At 51.0% G+C, this 22,306-nt stretch overlaps 1 protein-coding gene across 2 annotated transcripts in view; it reads right to left on the reverse strand.

Moving 5' to 3' along the window:
- Positions 1–583: 583 nt before the first annotated feature.
- The window catches only part of Sdk2 (sidekick cell adhesion molecule 2), a 277,455-nt gene continuing 255,732 nt past the window's right edge, over positions 584–22,306 (reverse strand). For both annotated transcript variants that reach the window (XM_027425763.2, XM_027425764.2), the window contains 6 exons: positions 21,039–21,164; positions 16,714–16,878; positions 15,397–15,537; positions 14,980–15,118; positions 13,151–13,277; positions 584–4,795 (listed from right to left, as the gene is read on the reverse strand). In XM_027425763.2, the coding sequence (XP_027281564.1) occupies positions 4,442–4,795; positions 13,151–13,277; positions 14,980–15,118; positions 15,397–15,537; positions 16,714–16,878; positions 21,039–21,164 (1,052 nt within the window). In that variant the 3' untranslated portion in view covers positions 584–4,441. The remainder of the gene's footprint in view (positions 4,796–13,150; positions 13,278–14,979; positions 15,119–15,396; positions 15,538–16,713; positions 16,879–21,038; positions 21,165–22,306) is intronic.

The following is a 22,306-nucleotide window of genomic DNA, read 5'->3' on the forward strand; positions in this document are numbered from 1 at the left end:
CCTTTGGCTCATGCTGGGCATGGAGTGTGGCACACAGGTGTCACCTCTTGCTGTCATTATTATTTTACGTATTTATCATTAAGTGTGTGTGTGTGTGTGTGTGTGTGTGTGTGTGTGTGTACACGGGTGGCAGATCCCCTAGCACCTGGAGTTACAGGCAGTTGTGGGCAACCCAAGGATGTGGGAGCTGGGAACTGAATTTTTGACCCCAGCAATAGCTACAAGCACTGAGACATCTCTAGGATCCCCGTCCCCCCCCCCGCCCCCACTGCCGCCATCATTATTGACCATTATCAGTTGCTTCACATATCTGAGGGGCTCTCATCCCCCAAACTTAAAATAACACGTTCTTTTTTGGTGCTTGAGATTGACCCTGGGTTCAATTTGCACGCTGGACAGAAGTCCTGCCACTGAGTTACACTCCCAGCCTAAAGCAGGACCTTCTGTTTAAAGGTATAGATACCACCTGCTGATGGATTAAGAGGGCAGAGGAGTCCTGCTCGCTTGGTACAATCCCCACGTGGCTAGAAATAGAAGCCAACGTTTGAGGAACAGAATTTGTAGTGAGGAAAAAGACCGCTGCTTCAGAAAGAAAAAGTTTATTTATAAAATACTGACAGTTTGACAGGACATGGGACTTCTCATGGTATATATTTCAAATCAATTTCTTTCTTACCTTTCATTTAAAAAATAAACTTGCTAACAAGCTATATGACATATAGATATATATATATATTTTCTTACAGATAGACACCTGCCATAATGAATATTCTCCTCATAATTTTTCATTATAGCTTTTAAATCAAAAAAATAAAGATTTGTACCGGGTTTCGTTTTGGGAGTCTATGTGGGTGAAGAAAGGTAACACAGTTGAATGCTTTGGAAACAGAGAAGATGGGGTTGACCCAAGGGGGTGGGGCACATGTGCTCAAGGTGTTGATTAGGGTTGGTGTCCCTGGATGGGACCACAGAGGCACTCAGGAGCTGGTGGTGGCTGTTCATGGGTCCCCTCCTTCCCCTGCGGATGGTCCATCTGGCTGGCTGCACAACGTGACACCACCTTCACTGTGCCATGTGGGAAGGCAAGGGGAGCCCCTGCCTAGGGCAGCCTACTGTGAGTCTCGGCACCTTAGAAATGCTGTCCAGGGCAGGCATGGACAACAAAGACAGAAGGCCTCAAGAAGCAAGGGCTGGCGAGGCAGCCTGGCTCTTTTCTTGTTCCCTCTGACTCAGGGCAGTGTCAGGTTTGGGGTGGAGAGGGGGCTGGGGGAGGCAGCATGGGTTTGTAAACTCCCTGCAGCTCCCTGGAGGAAGATGCTTCTGGAACCCAGAGCAGCTATTTGGTTAGTCTTGGCAATCTGGGTGCAGAGCCTGCAAGAATGCAGGAGGCACTGCCAGGAGAGGAAGGAGCAGCCCCAGCATGCTAAGCGTGGGCTTCTGAATGCATCACAGATTTCCTCGGGGCACAGGGAGGCAACACCCAAAGGACATGCTAGGCATGTCCTTCTGTTTCCCATAGAGTCGCAAGACAGCAGCCCTGGCCTCACCGGCTGAGGAAATTGAAAGCTCTGCCTTGTCCAGGATAAGTACCCACCACACCATCAGAATGTGGCCGGGCGTCTGGGTGGAGTTCTTGGGACCTCCACTGCCCAGCAGAAATGTAAACATGGGCCAGGAGATGTCATAAAACAACCTAGAGTTCCACAGAAGGAAACCTACTGGGTGTCCAGATGTGACTGAGACCATGGAGGTGACAATCCCCCTGGGCAGGCAGTGACTGAATGAAGATGTTCACCCCAGGCTCATCCAGGATTTATAGTTTGTGATGTGCCCAGCTTCTTGGGCAATAGGTCCCAGTGATACCCCAGTGCAAATGACCCAGGCTACCCATGTCTCATGGAGATGAGAGACAGCCAGGGGCCATCAGAGGGCACGGCAAGAGGCCCTTTGCTAACACACACCGATGTATGTCCTGTGCATACCTTTGCATGCTTGTGCATGAGCACCTGGGCATCAGCAGGGGTTCTAACGAGCACACAGGAGGGGGAGGGGAAGTCTCAGTGCACCGGGCAATTCATTAAAGGCAAAGAAAAATTGTCCTTATGTGCAACACACACACACACACACACCCACACACATCCACACAAATGCTTTCTTTTTTTCTTTAAACAATTCCTGCTTCCTCTATAAAGCTCCCTTACTGGGAACTGGGCTAGGCTAATAATTCCCTAATGCAAACTGGGAACAACCTTAAACGGTTAAAGCCTCTGGAGACAGGAAAAAAGATGTTGTTTAAAAAAGAAGTGAGGGACGAAAATAAGCATGGCAGTGTGAGCTCATGCAGCGTCTGCGAATGTGTGGCTCCGGAGAGAGGCCAGATGCTGCAGGGGTTGGGGTCCAGCTGACTGACAAAGTCCAAGGTAGCCCTGGGAACCTGACTCCCCAGAGGGGCAGGGTCTCAGCCCTCTGTTGTCCTTTGGGGACAAGGCTGTGCTTCCTGGTTTAAGGAACCTTAGGACCTGCTTAGGAGAGGTCACTATGAAAAGCCATTGTTCACAAACAGCCGTTGGGTCACCTGTCTGCTGACCCAGCTTCCAACATTTCCTCATTTACATATCCCAGGGGGCAGGTGTGTAGGGAGGGGCCGCACACTTAGTAGTCTGAATGTGTTCTTTACTCAGGCCTTTGACTCAGATTTCCCTGACCAGTGAGAATTTAGCAGTGACTAATTAGGGATTGCCGAGGACAGCTACAGGCTCCTCACTTAGGCCTCTCAATAAGGCCAGCAGTAACTACAGTGTATACTCCCAGCAAGGCTGGTCCTTAATTGACTTGGACATGCCCCAATGGAGCCTCTAAAGGAGGCAGCCATGCGTTCCCAGCAGTAGGCTGAGCCTTAAAGGGCTAGTTGGTGTCCCCATGGACCTCAGACAACCCAGGACATCAGAAAAACTCCTCCCACAAACAACCCTTGCATTGGAAGCTCAAAGCTGCTGTGAAGTTCAGGCCCCGTGGCTTTTTACAGAACATTCCCGGGAGTAACAGCATCCCCTCCCATCAGCTATTCTTGTCCCTTGATCCCATCTGACCTGCCTCTCCTGGCTGACCATGCATCTCAGCTGCTGTGTCCAGTTTGGACACAGCTTCCTGGCTAGTCCTTCCCAGCTCTGGCTTCGCTGAACCTAGCCTGGGAGATGTTAGAAGGGATTCAAGTGATCTTTGATTCTTTGTAAAGCCTCAGGACCAGGCACTGGGCCGCCCCTTTGGGACCTGTGTGTTGTGGGTTAGGGGACACACAGGGGGACACACAGATCTTGAATTGAGAACGTTGTTGGGCAAAGAAGCTCCAGGTATCCTCTGGAGAGGGGCTCCTGGACCCTTTTTCCTTCAGGTTCATGGGGGCAGGTGCATGGGTTAGCAGGAAGGAGTTTACTCAGAGGAAGTGGTACATACAAGCATACCTTCTTACACAGCTAGGTGGGTTGAGCTGAGCTTCCTATCCTGAGCCCCCTGCCACCCCATTTCCTTTTTCTCAGTGTTGGGCAGTTGGATGGGAAGAAAACAGTCAAGGCTTCATCCTTGCATCTCTGACTTCCTGCAGGGCATCTCCCTGAAGCGTGCCCTAGTGTGGAGCCAGTATCTTAGGTCCCATTTCCCCAGATGTCACCCCTCCTTATCTGCATTCAGGGAAGTGAATTCAAGCAACGGGAGGCAGGGAACCGTTATGCAGCTGTGTGAAGATTCTCTCCCAGTCCTCTGGCTTTCTTCCTTGAATCCGCAATTAATTTTTTTTCTCTTTTTCTTTTTCAGGAATGAGGAAGTTGCATCATTTGATTTCTTCTTCTTTTTTTTTTTTTTTCCCAAATAAGCCAAATGCTTGGTGGAGAAGTTGAATAAGGGCCATGAGCCCTTGGAGGGTGTTGAGACAGGGCAGGAGGCTGGCAAGGTCATGGGACACCTGCCAGGGAGAGCCACAGATGACAGGCAGGCTTCGCCTCTGGGGACATCCATCCTTTTCGCAGAGGAGCAAGGAAAGCAAGACCTAGCGCATGTGGGAAAGGTAAAGTTGGCTGCCTGTCTCGAAGTGCCTCCATCTCCCAGCCCACCTGCCTGCCTTATAGCCCCCTCTCTCCAGAGTCCCGAGCCCCTCTGTCCTGGGCAGGAGTGAGACTATCTGGTCTCCAGCCCTCCACACTGCACAATGGACCCCAAGGATGTGAAGCTGTTGCAGGTCACACAAGTCCAAGTCGTGTGGGCTCCCCGCTCCTCCTCCACGCTGGCTTTGCTGGCCCTGGAATCTGTGGAAAAATAAACTTGGGAGGTGAAATTTGATCCGATGTCTTGGTGGGGTTTGCTTGTGTGTTTTCTGGCAGGCGTTTTGGGAAGGTGGCAAAGGAGGATTTTGGTGTCATTTTTTTTCATTCTTTTTCCTCTTCTGACGTCAAACAAAGGATGAGAACCCTGCTATGGGTGCCCGGGAGCCAGGGGCAAGGCTGCTGGGGGGACGGTAGAGGGTGCTTTGCTGACTTGGAGGGTTTGGGGGGTTTTGGGGCGTTGGAGTCCGGCTGGCCTTAGGCCGGAAAAGGCTGCCCTGCTGGGTGCTGTTGCTATTGGGGACAGTGACGTGGTCAGGTTCACCAGAATCACTCTCTGTGTAGCTGTAGGCCTGGGCCCGAGAGATGCCTTTCTGCTGGCGCCGCCAAGAATTGTAATATGTGGGGTCACTGATGTAGTGGTTGACGAAGGAGTGGGCTTTCTGAGGGTTTGTGTCCACTTCATACTCACTGTCACTTCCCTAGGAAGACAGAGAATCAGGGGTGTCAGTGTCCTTGTGAGGTCAGGGCTCAAGGCACAGAACATTTCACCTCTTTCAAGCCTTGGGTCTTGAACATCTCAACCCCTCATTACCACAGCATCTCTTCATGCCCCTTCCCTCTCCCTTCGGGGAAAGCCAGGATGAGATGTCTACCATCATGTGTTATCCAGGGCAAGAAGGCCATCTTTTCCCTTTGTGGTATTAAAGCTTGGAAACTAGGGCTTCACTCATGCTAGGCAAGTGTTCTACCACTGAGCTACACCTGGCCCCCTTTCTAGTTTTTCTTTTTGAGACAGGGTTTCCCTAGGCTGACCTTGAACTAGCTATGCTGGCCTTCAATTTGTATTCATTCTTCCTGCTGAGCCTCATGATAGCTAGGATTTCAGACCCACACACTGACCCAGACAGACCTATACACTCCAATCGTAACCTTTATTCTTCCCAGTAGAAAATAAAATTCACTTAATAAGTAAACCTTTTTGTTTTGTTTTGTTTCTTGAGGCAGGGTTTCTCTGTAGCTTTTGGAGACTGCCCTGGAACTCTTGAACTCATAGTGATCTACCTGCCTCTGCCTCCCAGGTGCTGGGATTAAAGGTGTGTGCCATCACCACTGTGCTAAAGTCAACCATTTTAAAGCAAGCGATTCAGCACTGTTTAGTCTGTGACACTGTGAGCCCTTAGGTCTGTCCAGCTCCAGATATTGCACCCCAAAGTGCAACCCTGCATCTATTAAGCCCTACCTCCCTGTCCCCCTGCCCCCTAACACAACCACACATCTCTTCAGGAACACCTGTTCCAGGATCTCCATACAGGTAGGTCCACACTATATATTTTTCTGCCTAGTATCTTTTAGTTCATTGGGTTTTTTTATTTTTAAGATTTATTTATTATATATGCAGTGTTCTGTCTACATGTATACCTGCAGGTCAGAGAGGGCACCAGATCTCATTACAGATGGTTGTGAGCCACCATGTGGTTGCTGGGAATTGAACTCAGGACCTCTGGAAGAGCTGGCAGTGCTCTTATCCTCTGAGACATCTCTCCAGCCCCCTAGTTCATTGGTTTTGAGACAAGGTCTCATTTTTTAGCCCAAGATGGTCTAGAACATACTATATAGCCCAGGCTGGCCTCAAGTGTGTGGCAATCCTCATGCCTCAGCCTCCTGAGTGCTGGAATTATGGCTACCATGCCCAGTTGCATCTGGTGTCCTTGACGTATCACAAATTATTTTTGGGACAGTTTCTATTTTGGAACCCTGACCATCCAAGACAAGATGCTTTCTATCAAAAATTATTTAAAGATTTATTTAAAGTGCTTTGCTTGAATGTATGGCTATGTATCATGTGTGTGTAACTGGTGTCTAGGGATCAGAAGAGGACACTGAAACTGGGAATTGGAGTTATGACAGTTGTGAGCCACCATATGGGTGTTGGGAATTAAACCTGGGTCCTCAGCAAGAACAAGTGCTCTTAACCGCTGGGTCATCTCTGAAGCCCCAAGAAGCATTCTAGCCTGGGCCATCCCTGTACTCTGTGACAAGAGATTAAGTTTGAGCTAGCTAAAGAGTTGGGAAACCCTGGGCAGTGAAAATGCAGGTGCCCATCCATACGTGATTCAGTATAAAAAGCAAGCCGAAGTCAGGATACCATCACGAAAACAATGTCTACAAGGGCTGGAGATGGCTCAGCAGTTAGAGCATCTCCTGCTCTTCCAGAGGACCTGGGTTTGGGTCTCAGCACCCACACTGTACAGTTCACAACAGCCTGTGATTCAAGCTCCAAGGATTCAGATGCCCTCTTTTGGCATCTCTGGGCTCCTACACTCATATGCACACAAATTATAGAAACACATGAAAAAAGTTTTAAATGCCAGCCAAAGCTCCAAATTCTCCCATGATGACTCCGGAGGTCCCCAGACCCCCGCCCCAACATAAAATATTCAATTATTCTTAACTCTGTTATGACATCCTGAAGCTCTGTGCACATGCCTCTTCTGTAGGAGGCAAGTCAGTCTGAATTGTAAACTCCGAATTGTGGAGCTAAAATTATCCCCCACCCTTCCCCCACCCCAAGCTTTCAGCAATGTTTTGAGAAGGAATAAGACAACAGATGGAGACTCAGGGGAAGAGGCCAGCTCAGATGGAGAAAGGCATACTTAGCGACATACAGCCCAGAGGATGCCACCAAGGCTGCCTGGCTCCTACCCAGCCAACGCTTTCTTTGCCTTCCTCACTCCTGCCCACCAGTGTCCCTAGCTGGCCAGTTCACGTAAGCCCAAGGAAAATATGCTTGTCAGGGAGAGTGCTGGCCACAAACCCCAGCTTGGCCAGCATCAGTGAGTGTAGGCTGACCCACTCATCCCAGCTGTTTGACAGCTGGAGAAACCAGAGGTGACTTTGTTCCCAGGACTGAGCCATGGGAGAGGCAATACACAAAGTGTTCTGGGGACAAAGTCCTCTGTGACATCTAGACCCCCAAGAGAGGCAAAACTATGGTGACTACTCAGGCAGATGTTCCTGGGGAGGCAGGAGCTGCTGGCTTGGCATTTCTGTAATTAATGTTCACACCTCTGTTCTTTGCTATGCGACTGCTAAGACTGCCTCAGTGTGCATGTTGCCAGAGTACTGACGCTATGCAAATACTGGTATTTGTGGGCACTAAAGTTGCATGGGGATTGTTTCTATGTAAGTGACTAAAGTGGCATGGGAATTGTCACTATGTGAGTGACATGCTGTGCAAGAACCGATTCTATGGGTGCTGGGGTTGTGTGAGCACTGGTCTTACGTGGGTACTAGCGCTACATGAGTACTGGGGTTGTGTGAGCACTGGTCTTATGCGGGTACTAGCACTATGTGAGTGCTGGGGTTGCATGAGCACTGGTCTTACGTGGGTGGGTACTAGCGCTACGTGAGTACTGGGGTTGTGTGAGCACTGGTCTTACACGGGGTTGTTGGAGTACTACTGTTGCACAGGTACTGGAGCTATGTGAGTCCTGGTGTTGTGTGAACACTCCTGCTGCACAGGTACTGTACCGAGTAAGTACGTCTGCTGTGTGAGTGCTGGCGCTGTGTGAAAGAGTGCTGGTGCCCAGTGAGTCCTGCTGACCGTGCAGGTGTGGTACTGTGGACTGACTGAGGGCTGAAGCCAGCTCAGTACGGATGCTGCACGGGCATGGGTGCTGTAAAGGCTGTTGCTGAGTGCGAAAGATGAACCAAGTGTGTGTGGGGGGGCTCGGAAGAGAGAGTGGGGGGGGAGAAGAGAGAGAGAGAGAGAGAGAGAGAGAGAGAGAGAGAGAGAGAGAGAGAATGTTAGTTCCGCTGTGAGGTGGGCCTGACCGGAGCGTGGCTCAGATCAATCTGATTTTCTGAAACCCACACTTGCTCTTGACTGGCTCCTACCTGGAGCTCCTAGCGGGGAATGAGAGGCCCCTCCCCTCCTTCCAGGGAGACAAGTGCTCCCTAGACATTTGCTAATTTACCTCTCAGCTCACCCCTCCTTCCCACCCCTAACCTCCTACCCACTCCCTGTACCCCAGTTTCTCCCCTTAGCAACCTCCAGTAGCCATCTCCCAGAGGAGGGTAGAGCCCACAATGGACAGCCCCTAAGTCAATTCTCCATGGATTCAAACGGCACAATGGGAGCTGTTTTTTTGTTTCTGCCCAGCTGCCTACCCAGAACAAAAGACATATAGACGGGGATGGAGGGGCGGGGGATGGGGGGGTGGAGGGATGGTCCATATGCTGAGGCCAGGCTAATGCCCTGAGGCGGGAGGCTGGGGGTGATGGTGGTGGTTATGGTTGGGGTAGGGTGTCTCTCTTCCAGAAGGGTCTGGGGGTACTCTATACAGAGTACCAGGTTAGGTCTGTCCACTAGCTTCCTGTCTTGAAGAGTTTGCCAGCATCTCCATGGCTTCTAGAATTTTGGCTATCCCCAGCCCACTCGTGTGTGTGTGTGTGTGTGTGTGTGTGTGTGTGTGTGTGTGTGTGTGTGTGTCTATTTTGAGGACAGAGTTGTGTCCTTCAGAGACTAAGAGACTGGAAGAGATCCCCTCCCTCATCTGGGGTCCCAGGGGCTCTGTCCTGCATGACCACATTCTGGGCACCGTGCTCTGGCCCCACCCCTTGGATGTGCTAACCTTTGAGGCAGAGTTGGTACCTTCTGCGGGGCTGCAGCCTTGGGGATTCCAATTGGATAGGGTGATGACAGCTCACACAATGGGGAGGAGCCCCAGGTCACTGTGCACCACACCTATTATGCATGAACCTCTGGGGTGGAAGGTGGTGGCAGCACGGCCCTTGCTAGCGAAGCATGCCACTCTAAGGCTTTCAACTTGGTGGACTGATGAGTCTGTGAAATGGTAGCTTGTTACCCACTAGGCAAAAGGAGTCAGAGCAGGTGACAATAAAGCAAATGGTATTTATTAATGGGGAGAAAGACTAGGGCGGGACTGAGCTTCAGTGGGAGGACTCAGCTCCCTTGGGAGAGATCAGGAGGGGCCGGGATTGGAGGCTGCTTTAGTAATGTTACTGGAGTGGGGCACCCACCCTGCCCCTGCCAACCCACAGTGGGTGGGCCTGCTTTGGGGATGGGGTGGGTCCTCTCTGGCTCTTCTGGAGCCAAATCTGAAAGCCCATTCATCCACATCACCTCAGACCACACACCAGCTGCTGCTATCTGTGGAGCACCTCCTGGATGCCTACCTAGCCCTCTGGGACAGCAGCCCTGACAGATGGGAAGGCTAGAAGAGAGGGTACCTAGGAGGTGGGGTCAGAGCTGTTGGCCAGCCCCTCCTCCAGCTCCCCAAGGCCAAGGAGGAAGGGGGGTCTTTGCCTCAGACAAACAGAACAGTTCCCGCCTCCACCTCCCTGAACATCTGTTTCTTTTCAGGGTGGGGGTGGGGTGAGAAGAAAGAGTGTGAGGGGGACCAGGGGCTCCGATTGCAGCTTTCAGCCCTCTCTCAGTAACTAAATGCAGCTTCCCAGGAGCGAGCAAGCACAAAGCGGGCTTTCAGGGCCCGTCCTGCCAGGCCATCAAGCAACTGCTTCAGCTCCCTGGCCTCTTAACAGCTCTTCAAAGCCACTCAATCTGCAATTACCCAGTCCCATGAGCGGGAGGGCAGATGCCAGGCTGGGGGACAGGAGTGGGGGAGGGACTCAGAAGGAGAGCCAACCCCGGAGACAAAGCTGAAACCCCCAAGAGGAGACAAAGACCTTTGCTTCTTTGCTCATCTCCAAAGGTGTCGGATGAGGAATAAACCAGGACTTTGAGACGTTTGAGATCTGGGACAAGGCAGATGGTGTGTGTGTGTGTGTGTGTGTGTGTGTGTGTGCGCGCGCGCGCGCGTGCATGCGTGCGTGCGTGCGTGCGTCCGTGCGTGCGTGCGTGCGTGCCTGTGTGTGTATTTTGAGGACACAAGTGGGTCCTTCAGAGACTAAGAGACTGGAAAAGATCTCCCTCACCTGGGGTTCCAGGGGCTCTGTCCTGACTGACCACATTCTGGGCACAGTGCTCTGGCCCCGCCCCTTGGATGTGCTAACCTTTGAGGCAGAGTTGCTACCTTTTGCAGGGGCTGCAGCCTTGGGGACTGGAGTTGGATAGGGTGATGACATACAAAGGGGCTCCTGAGAATCTTCAGAGGATTTCAGTGATGTCCCCTTGAGGGATCATTTGTCAGAGCTCTGGGCTTGAAAATGTCATGTGTTTTCTTAATCTGTGCCCTTGCAGGTAAAGTGACAGCCTACACTGCCTACCTGTCAGGGATGTCTGTGGTCAATGGCCTTGAGGGATGTTCCTGAGATAGGTTTGGGGTGGATGTCATCCTCGGAATCTGCAGGATGTAGACTGAGTCCCAGTGACTTGCCCTCCTGAGCTCTGAGACCAAGAGCTGGATGTTTGACAGCTACATCTCTGGGTCTCAATATTTCCAAGTACTATATGGGAAATCAACCCACTACCACAGTAGTGCTAAAAGGATGCATAAGGCATGGGGCTTGGCATGGAAAAGGTATCCACAAGCTTTTCTGCCCTGTAGTACCTTTTTCTTTGGGGCCAAGAAGACTGAGAGACAGATAAGGCCTTAACTGATCCCTATACCAGGGATGGCCCAATCCAATGGACAAGAAATAAAACTGGACAAAAGGTCTGAGACATTCAGCAGGCAGAGGCCATGTGGAAGGGGACCATGTACCCGACTCAGACACACACGGCTCCTTTTGTGTCTTGCCCTGTCCACACAGATGAATGCCAGCCCCACCCCGAATCTCCCTGGTCAGTGCCTTTCCCCCAGGCCTCTCTTCTGTGCTTCAACTTCCTCAAACCATGGGAAACAGAAAGAAGTTTGGCTATGCCTTTCTTCCCAGTTAGTCATTATGGTCCCATGATGCTTGAGTGAGAATTGAAATACGTGATTATTTACACAGGTAACCTTCCCTGACCGGCCATAATAGGATGTCACAAAGAACCTCTGAGTCAGCACTTAGTCCCTCACTGTGCCTGACCTACATAAAGTTATACTAGGAAGGGTACAACAGGGAGTTGGGGGTTCTGGACTTGTTGGGGGGCTATCTGTGACACCCTCACTCACTCTTTTTTATTGTATTAACCTACCAGTGGTCCTAATGCCACAAGTACCTTCCAGGGACTCTGAGCACCAAGGAGTATCATTTACCCACAATTCTTGGAGTCCATCCTGACGCCTAGTAAGTGCTCCACACACTCAATAAATGTCATATAAGATGTGATTGGTCCTACACGCTTTCTTTATACTTTTTTGTTTTGTTTTGTTTTTGTTTTTGTTTTTTCGAGACAGGGTTTCTCTGTGGCTTTGGAGGCTGTCCTGGCACTCACTTTGTAGACCAGGCTGGCCTTGAACTCACAGAGATCCGCCTGCCTCTGCCTCCCGAGTTCGGGGATTAAAGGTGTGCACCACCACTGCCCGGCTTCTTTATACTTTTTCACATAGATTTAATTCTTTTAAAATGAGCTTGAAGCCAGCCGACCACGAAACTGCTAGGAACTGGAGCTCAGGATCAGCAGACATATGCTGTGGGCTTGGTGTTTCTTTCCCATCGAGACATGTTTGTGTGCTAAATACTCATTTTTTTCCCCCTACTGTTATTTTGAAAATGGAATTGGAATGCAGCCAGGCTGCATTTTTAGACATTCCATCAAACAAGCCACAGGCAAATATCTTTGGGTGTGCCTTTCCTGTGCTCGGGGCCCTTTTCTCTAGCATCTCTAGAGGCGTGGCCCTGGGTCCTTGGGATGAGCCAGTCCCTTCCTCTAGCCCTTCATCCACATTACTATTGGGGGCCTCTCTCACACTGCATCTCATCATAGATGTTTATTTTTAAATCACATTGACATTTTGTTTATGGCTGTCTCACAGGAGAGAGTCTGGACACATTTGCATCAGTTTTGGAGAACGGGATTAGATGGCCTGACTCACAATATCAACCAGGCTGCACATGCACGCTCATGCACAGGATACCTGGGGGAGGGATCAAGCCAAAGAGGCTCTCTCAAGAGCCTCTGACACTGAGGGGGAGTGGTTGCTGATCCTCAGGGACCCGCATCTGTTATCTACCCAGGACAGCCATCAGGGTAGATATGCTACACTCCAGACCCTGACTGATAACCCAGAGAGCTCTGGCAGGGAGGATTCCTAGATGTGTGTAACAAGGGTGTCAGAGGGACGAGGTCAGTGGCTGCACCTCCAGGTCTAACCCTGCAGACCAAAGGAGCACCTGGTGAGGGGGTGATCAGAGTGGTGTCTCCATCACCTCCATGATCTGAGAACAGGCTCAGGAAATGAGCCAGAGGCCAGGGATGTGGTTCACGGGTAAAATCTCACCTAGCATATGGGGTCCCTGGGTTCCGTTCCCAGGACCAGAGAGACGGGGAGAGGGAGAGACAGAGAGAGGGAAAGACAGGAAGGTTTGAGAGAAATCAGAGACAGCCCTCCCTCTATGAATCTGCTGGAGCTGCCCTAAGCTCTAGGATGATGCAGAAACACAGTTCCCATGGCTGTCAATCCTAGAAGTAGAGAAGAAAGCCATCTAGATGAATTAGGGTCCTGTGTTCCTGGTGATTACAGAGACAGCTTTGCCAAGCTGTCTGCCTGGGGTCCCTCTGATGACACTAAAAAGCTTTGGGATACAGCTATTTACTAACAACGAGGCAAACAGTTTAATATTTTTAAAGATAGGACAGAATGCAAGCAGTCCATGGGGGACAAGTGTCTTCTCACACTATGCTCTCAGTGTCTTCCCAGGCTTTCCCATCACTGAGATGCTCATCCCTTCATCCCCAGGCACTGGTCCTTGTGCCCCCTCACCTGGGAGTCAGAGATTTCTGAGGGTTTCTCTGTCAGGCTGCTGCTCTCAGCCGGGATGAGGTCATTGTACTTGGTGACATCTTCATCAGAGTAGTGTAGGCTGCCCGGACTGGGCCTGGGAGGGGACCTAGGGAGAGAGGGGAGTGAGGCTGAGAGGTGACCTCAGACAGGTCTAGAGGAACACATTCTACAAGCCCCTCCATCTTGGGTTCCTCCTTTCTGTGACCACACTGTGTCAGCCCAGGCCTTAAAGAGAGGCTTGGAGGAAGAGGGGGAAAAGGGATGCTACACTAATGTTCTTGAACACACAGGGCAAATGGTACGTGTGTCCATGTGCCTGGATACATACATGCATGCACAAACATCGCTGTGAGCCGTTCAGGTTCAGTTTGGATCAATTTGGTGAAAACAAGATTTTTCTCATTCCCATGGGGGCATAGGAACATGTGGGCTTCTATGTGTGTGTCCTATGAGTAGGAGGGCCAAGGGGACAAGGGGAGGTGTGGCCATGGGTGAAATGCCCCCTTGTTCCCTGTGGCAGGCCCAGGAACTTGCTCAGGGGGCCGTGGTAGCCATGCTGGCCTTGGTGAGTTTAACCACAGCTTCAAATGTCTCTTTCTTTGGAAGGCTAGATTGGTGAGGGCTGAGAGCCTGCCCGCTCCGCCCCCAGCCTTCCCCTCCACCCCCTTGGAGAAGTACACATGGCTTACCCCTTCAAGAGGAGACAGAGAGACGCTTTGTGAATTCCCTCAGAGAAGCTGCCCCGCCTCCCCCAGCCTGCTGCTTCCAGTGAGCCGTGAATGCCAATATGACTGAGACTGGAGACAGGAGCCCCTCTGGCTGTGGCCCTAATCTCCCTTGAGCTTCTGGAAGCATAAAACTGCCCGGATCCTATCAGAGGAGGATGGGGTGGGCCCCAGGAGCATCCCCCACCCTTGTAAGTAGGCAGCCTGATGGCTACAGGGAAGAAAATCCAGGAGAGACTAGAGTCATAAGGAAGTCAGGAATGGGAGTTGGGTCCCACCAATTCCTCTGTTTTTCTCATTGCTTTGAGATTTTGAGAAAGGGCCACATGTAATGCTGGCTGACCTTAAACTTTATGGAATTCGGGGGTAACCTTCAAGTCCTGATCCTCATGGCTCTGCCTCCCAAGTACCTGCCAGGATCACAAATATATGCCACCATATCACAGCCTAAGGGACCAAAACCAGGGCTTCACACATGGCAGGCAAGCTCTCTGCCAGCTGAGCTAGACCCCAAGGCCTTCCCATGCTAACTGCTTCCAGAGGCTGAAAGGCGGTGGCAGGAAGACATTCTCAAACAGAAATAAGTCAAGCCCAGGGAAGAAGGTCTTCACTCTCCCTTTGCCAAGCATAAAGCATCAGCAACAATGGGCTAGTCTTTGGTACCTCTCACTGTGTGCTTCAGCTGGGTCCATCTCACCTCTGGGGTGTATGGTCATCTCTAAAGCCAGCTACTAGCACAACTGACTCCAAACAACTGTAGGTTGGTTTTCTACAATGCTGTATATTTCTACACTCTGCAGCCATTGGCAGAAACTCTCAGTGCCCACCTCCTCGTGGATTTTCCAACATTTCCTAAGCTGTGGCTGGGTTTGGCAGGACTAACACAGACCCCAGAGTGTCCTACTAGGGTCCTTCATGACTTTCTGTTGACCACTGCCAGCCCTGAAGCTTGGATGCTATTTCCCCAGAGGTGGAAGGCCAACCGGGCATTGCATGTTCCATGCTCCTCCCCTGCGGCCCTGCTGGTCACTGAGGCATGGCCCCCAAGCCTCTGTCCTCTGTCCCCACATGCACGGACAGTACCTGGTGTACAAGCCATTCTTCCTGCAGAAGGAGTTCTTTACAGACAGCCGCCGGTTGTTGAGCTCCAGGGCGGGGAAACTGCTTTCATCCAAGCTCAGCATCTCGCCATGGCCGAGGGCTCCTGACTTGGTATTGCCTCCTGAGGATGGGGGGGAGGGGTGCGGATGGTACCCATCAGACCACGTGACCATTCCTTTCTAGCTTCATTCTCTCATTTAGCCCAGATCTTCCTTTTTCATGCTTGTTAGCATCAAGACCCAGGTTAGGGCTTGAGGTTGTGAGGAGGAATTCCCAGCTGTCCCACCTGAGAGGGTGCATTGCCAGGAAAGAGACCTACCCGCCACCCCCAAGGGAAAAGGAGACCCCCTGAGAGTCAGGCCTGCCATCAGGGGTTGCAGGGGGTACAGGCTTGCTCACCTGCGTCTGTTTTCTTGGAGTACTTCTTGCTCTGACCTCGGATGATGAGTACGAAGACCAGAAGCAGGATGAAGATGAGGCCCACGAGGGCAATGACCACCAAGAACCACCATTCCTCGTAGAAGGGGCTGGCTTTCTGGGCTGCAAGAGGGGGTACAGTGCCAGGACCAGGGAACTCAATATCCTCCTGCCACAAACTTTCCTATTCCATCTGGGGTTCCACCAACTGCTCATGGGTGTTGTGGGTAGCTGGGGCCTGTGAACTCTAAAAATTCCGGCTTTGATCTATAGGCAAAGGTTTGCCAGGATGACTGTTGCGTGAAGAGTTTTATGGTTAAATCGATTAAGAATCCCCTGGATTTTTTAAGAAATAGTGCTGGGATTGATTAATGTTGTCTGCCAGGGGATCAAGAAGGGAGATCCCTTGGCAGACAGCATGTTAGCTGCTTTTGTGTTTTACTTTCTTGCCTTGGGGGGGGGGGAAAGCTTTGACAGACAGACTTTAATTTGTATGGAGAAGGATGCCTTTCTGGCTTTTAGGAAGCCTGGGAGAACTCCCCTCAAAACTGTAGTAATTTTTTTTTTTTTAACTAATGGCAGAAAACCAAGAAAGTTGGGCAAGAGATTACGCATGGGTTTTTTAAATGCCTCTGCCAGGTAGGGCTCCCCTCCTATCAAAGCCCCTAGGACTTCCTGCACCCAGAAAGCCCTAATCCATATCACTTCCAATGAGGGGATGGTTCTTCTATTCTTGTCTCAGACTCTTTGTTTTCTATAATTTGGTGCTGTCCACCTGGGCATAGGAGTAACTATGCGGGTGGAAAGAGGAGCTGGGTTGCTAATGCCCAAGCAGAGTGGAAGTGCCAGTTTGAGTTGAATTTCTACCTTCATATTCAAAGTGGCCAGGGACTGACCAGGGTCATAGGTGTCAGCCTGGGTGAACACAGAGATGTGATGGATGGAAGGAATGAGAGAAAGGGGGAGGAGGGGAGGCAGTGGACATGGCCTACCTGGGTGCCACTCCTCAGTGAGGTCTCAAAGGGCAACAGGGTTAGCCCATGGCCCGCCTGGGTGCTGTCTTTTGGGAGTGGGGTGAGGTGGCTTATGTGGAACATAGTTTATGGCCTGACTAGCAAGTTCCCTCGGAGCTGTGAACTGATGCAGGCTTGGGACCCAGAGTTGACAGTTGGAGGGGTTGAGGTACCGTGCATTTGGATGACAACCTTGATGCTTCTGCTGTCCAATGTCTGTCTCCCTCCCTCCCACTGTCAAGCATGCCATCAGGCTCTTCCAAGGACTCTCTGATGGGTCACCTACCTGGCACAGACTGAGAGGGGCTGCTGGGAGTGCCAAAGCCGTAGTCATTGACTGCGATGACCCGGAAGTCGTAACTCACGCCTGGCTTCAGGATGTCCATGCTGAAGGTGTAGGAAGTTACCTCCTTGGGGATGTCCTTGATGAGGATGTCCCAGAGCCCCTCATCTGCAGGAGCATAGAGAGGAGGCACTGTGAGGTGGAGGAGCCTCAGGTTCTAGCGGCACCTCCCTGAGGTGGGTCCCATCCGGTCAGTGGCTCAACACTGTGCCTGACTTGGCTCTCAGAAAGGTCTTGTGGAAGTCTTAGAGATAGACACCTCCTGGAAGGGGGTGTCTCTTAATCTTTTCTTTAAAACTAAAACAACTGTAAAACATTTTAAAAAGTACTGTGCAATAAATTGTCCAATAACCAAACCAATACAGGCTGAACACCCTAGTCTGAGAACCTAAACTCTAAAATCGACCTGCCTATGATCTTAACACTCTGGAGGTCAAGGACAGAGGATTCCAAGTTGAGACCAGCCTGGGTGAGACCTAAACGAATAAAACACAAAATCCCAAATGCTCCCAAACAGAAACATCTTGACACCTGTAACACCTCGAATAGAAAAGCCACACATCATAAAACTTTACATACAAAATATTAAAACAGTTTGTAAAATTAATTTTAGGTTAGCTGTATAAGGTTACCACATAAGGAAATTTGTGTTTAGAAGTAGGGTCTGTCCCAAAGTGTGTGTGTGTGTGTGTGTGTGTGTGTGTGTGTGTGTGTGTGTGTGTGTGTCTGTGTGTGTGTGTCTGTGTGTGTGTGTGTGTGTGTGCGTCTGTCCTGTGCCTGAATATGTGGAAGCCATGTCTGGGCTTCTTTCTTTATCACTCTCATCTCTTCTTTTTTTTTTTTTTTGTTTTGTTTTGGTTTTGGTTTTTTGAGACAGGGGTTCTGTTTCTCTGTGGAGAAACACAGAGAAGGAGGCTGTGTTTTGGAGGCTGTCCTGGAACTCACTCTGTAGACCACTAGCTCTTGTGCACTACCACAGCCTGGCTCTAATTTTTTGAGACAGGGTCTCATTTCGTAGCCCAAACTGACCTAGTACTTACAACTCCTCTGCCTCGGCCTCCTCCCTTGTGCTAGAACAGTTACCCAATGGTCTTTTTGTTTAATCTCCCAACTCTCTTCCCACTTGGAGGCTGTGAAACCCTTAAGGGTAGGATCAAAGGAGGCTTGTCTTTGTTTCTTTATAAACTGGCACTTAGCTCAGACATCTTCCCAGTGTGTGTTAAATCAAGGAACACAACCCCCCCCCCCCCAGTTTTTCATAGTATTATGTAGCTCAGTGCATAGTTCAACGCTTCATTCCTTGAGATGTATTGGGGTTCAGATCCTCGTGTGACTACTGTTAACAACAAGCCCCCGACCCCCACCCCAAGCTGACACCCCTGTGTCATGCAATCCAGTTGGAGGGGTGCTTTACTTTTCAAGCCAACAGCAATGGCAGGAGGGTAGGAGCTGCTGCTCCCATTTGACACCATCAAGGCTCAGAGAGCTTAACTTACCTTCCCAAGGTCACACTGCTGTGGGTAACAGTCTGGCATTTTCTACTGAGTTACCTGACTCCTGGCATTGAATTTCCTCCTGGTGCCCAGGAAAGTGCTGGGTGTAACTGGTGTTTGCCAATAGCTTATGGAGAATCCTGCTACTGCCTCCTGGAAGCTGAGGCCTCCTGTTTGTACCCACTCCCCTCCATTGCACAACCCCCTCCCCAGCCCTGCACAAACAAAGGATGGGGTCTGGGCAGTGAGACCAAGCCAGAAGCTGCTGGTATGCCCCTCAGTGGCCTTGGCTTTAGCCCCAGAGTCAGCAGATGTGGGGGCCAGTTCATAGGCCCGTCAGTTCCAGTGAATTCCTTCCTGGGTCTGCAATGCCTGGCAGCTCTCTGGCTTGAAGAAATCAGTATGTTTAGCTTAGTCTGTGTAGAATGAAGCACAGCAGCTGGGCCATGGTGGCGCATGCCTTTAATCCCAGCACCCGGGAGGCAGAGGCGGGTGGATCTCTGTGAGTTCAAGGCCAACCTGGTCTACAGAGTGAGTTCTAGGACAACCAGGGCTACACAGTGAAACACTGTCTCAAAAATAAATAAATAAATAAATAAATAGCAGCATAGCAGTGAAGGAGTATTTTGTTACCTCCAGGGCTATTTCATTGTGGAGCACATGGAGGGAGGGCACCCATCTCTAAAGAGCAGCCCACTTTCCAACGGTTTTAGGGGTTGTCATAGCATCCTCCTGTCTCACTCCCCCCCCCCTTTCCCACCATCCTGCCCTCCCCGGAGCTGTTGGCTTTGGCCCTTCTTGGCTTGTCACTGAGAGCTGGCTCAGTCTCTCCTCCATTCCACCAGTGTGCACCAAGTCACAGCCCCCAAACTTGGAAGGGCAGTGGCTCATGCTGGGCTTCCCAGGGAACACTGGAAAATCAACAGGCTGAGGTCCAGGGCCGACATTCCACAGCCTGGAACCAGGTCAACCAACTTGGGTGGAATAAGCAGGCATAGGCTCTGGTGAGGAGATGCACGTGGAGGGCCTCCGAGCCAACTCAACAGCCGGCACTGGAGGTCCAGGGAGGGACCATCTGGAGTTGGGGGAGAGCCAGCACCACCTGTGGCGTGGGTGATGCCTTGGATCTGGGTTTTCTAGATACTTAGTTACTCTGGCTATGATGGTTAGTGTTAGATAAGGGCAATGGTGGGTGGTGGCGGCTTCCAGGACCTCCCAGAATAATTAACTCTTTGTTATTGGGGTGATGAACACTCAGCCACTCAGAGGAATGTATAGCCTGTGGTGGGGATGGTTCAATTCTCCATAAGGAGTGTGATGGGGGAATGGCCCTGCCAGCGTAACAGTTGGAGTTCGAGCCCTAGAACCCAGGTTTTTAATTTTATAATTTTTTTTTTTTTTAAAGCTGGACATGGGCACAGGGGTGAGCATTTGGGATCTCAGGGCTCGGAGAAACAGAGATAGGAGGATCTCCAGGACTTGCTGGCGAGCTAGCCTAGCTTCATTTAGTGAGTTCTAGGCCAGTCCCTGCCTCATAAAGTAAGGTGGATAGCACCTGAGGAATGACACCAGAGGTGGACCTCCAGTCTCCACGGGCATACACATCTGTACCCACACCAACACGCACACAATAGGTGCACACGTGTGTGCATGTGCCTGTGTGTGTGTGTGTGTGTGTGCGTGCACACAATCACATCACCTACGGATAGGCTCTCTTACCTCTAACTATACCTCTCATTTGGGCAGCAAAGACGTATTTTAACTTCTATCGCCTAGATACAGATCCTCTGGATACAAAGAGCAAGCCCACAGCTCTTGGCTGACTTGGGCTCCTCTGATTAGCTTGGAAACCTAGCAACAGGGGGAGCTGGAGCCTGGGAAGCAGGTGCAGGGACGAGAGTAAAACAGGAGCGGAGAGCAGCCCCCCAGGAGTGACTTATCAGCCACTCTTGTCCTGATGGCTTTGGAAGTTCTTGTGATTTGATTTCAGCCTTGACAGGAGATGTTGGGAGGGTGACAGGGATAGTCCCAAGTAGGACATGGGTATTTAACCAGCCCGAGCCAAACCCTTGCTCTCCTAGTTTCTGTGTCTGTGTGTGCACACTTGTGCGTAGAGGTCAGAGGTGGATGTTGAGTGTCTTGGTTAATTGTCCTCTACTGTACTTTTATTTTTATTTTTATTTTTTTTTGAGACAGAGTTTCACTGAGACAAGAGTTTGCCAATTCTGGCAGTAGACTTTAGGGGGGCCTCTCATTTTCATCTAACCAGTGCTGGAATTATAGGTGTGCACCACTATGTATGGCTTTTTTTTTTTTTTTTTTTTTTTTTCGAGACAGGGTTTCTCTGTGTAGCTTTGGAGCCTGTCCAGGACCTCGCTTTGTAGACCAGCCTGGCCTCAAACTCACAGAGATCTGCCTATCTCTGTCTCCAGAGTGCTGGGACTATAGGCATGCGCCACCACCGCCCTCATGCCTGCACACTTGATTGATTAAGCCGTTTCCCCAGTCCCTCTTCTGGCTTCTTGAACAATCTTCAATCTTAGTTGGTGTGTACAAGGTGCTAAGAACCATTCTTTGGGGGGGGCTCCTAGGAATTCCCTAAGCAGGAGTCCAGCTCTAAGGTAAACCCTGTCTGCTACTCCCCCAAGAAGCAGAACCTCCTGCTTCACTTGCAAGAGCAAATGGCTTTATAGGTGGAGGACAGACACGAGCCCAAGGGTTAAGGACAGGAAGTGGGTCATGGAGGGAAGACAGCCCAGCCCGGGGCCAGCATACCTGAAGGCCTGGCCTCTATTACATAGCGGGTGATGGGTCCTTTACCAGGGTCTCCGCTGGACCAGTGGATGGCAATGGCTGAGCTGTACCGAACGATGATTGGCACTCCCGGTGGTCCTGGGGCACCTGCAAACATCCCATAGTGAGTAAGCGCATCGATGGAGCCAGGAATGGCTACCCTTCCCAACAACCTGAGCTGGTGGTAGGGGCTGGACCACCAGATCAACTCTAGCCATAGAGCCTCCAGGACCCCTGCAAATACTAGGTCTGGAGAGTGTATCTCAGGTCAGGCCTGTCAGGGAGTGACTCCTGTCTCTTCCGGTTTCTCCACAGCCCTGAATTCAGATTCACATTCTGAATCTTGGGGCAAAGTAGGGTGTAGGTGATGATCCTAGGAGTCAGAGGGCTAAGGCATTTAAGTCTAAGCAGAATTTATTATGTTATCTATTCATGGAGTCCTTCAGGGGTACCTCAGTTTACCATTCTGCAAGGGCCTTGTGGAAGAAAATCCTGAACAGAGATACCATGGTGGGCAGCAGAGGGGATGGACTGATGGTGGACATGCCCGGGGATGAAGGTCCGGTTGGGGAGGCAGGCTGTGTTGACACAGGACCGGGACGGGTATCTGTCTATACAGCATCCCAAACACCTCACTGGGAGTGTGCCAGTATAAACCTGGTACCTCCCTTGCAATTCCTGCCATGTGTGGTCCCCACCAAGCCTCTTTCCCACTGGACATGGAGTTCACCATCCCTAGAGCCTAGCACACAGTAGGTGCTTTCTATATGTACATAGCACCAGGAATTGAGGCAGTACTGTGTGCATGGGTGTACACTGGTGGCCTCTGGTTGCTTGATGAGAAGAGAACATGAGTCCAACATCTGACTGAAGCCCTCTGTGGCCCTGGAGAGCTGTTTGACTTAGGCAGGAGGCCAGAGAGTCCTCACACAGCTGGACATCCCATTGCACAGTTTTGGAGGGCTTTGTTTTCCTCCTCCATTCCTTCTCTAAGGGCCTGCAGCCCGTGGAGGGGAGACATCACCCGAGAGTGGGGTTCAGGCTGGGGTGGCCTTCAGAGTCCTTGCTTTTCACTCTGTATAGCACATCGCTCAGGGCTGAGGGAAGGGTGGCCACTGGCTTTTCTGCTAAGCCAGGGGCAGCGGGCCTGGGTGCCATCCCTTGTGAATCTCTTCTTACCCACACTAGCTGGGTAAGGTTTGCTTTCTTTTGGTACCTTCGTCCCTTCTAGTGTCTTCCCTATGCTGTAG

This window comes from Cricetulus griseus, chromosome 7 (genome assembly GCF_003668045.3).
Source record: "Cricetulus griseus strain 17A/GY chromosome 7, alternate assembly CriGri-PICRH-1.0, whole genome shotgun sequence".
Classification (NCBI taxonomy): domain Eukaryota; kingdom Metazoa; phylum Chordata; class Mammalia; order Rodentia; family Cricetidae; genus Cricetulus; species Cricetulus griseus.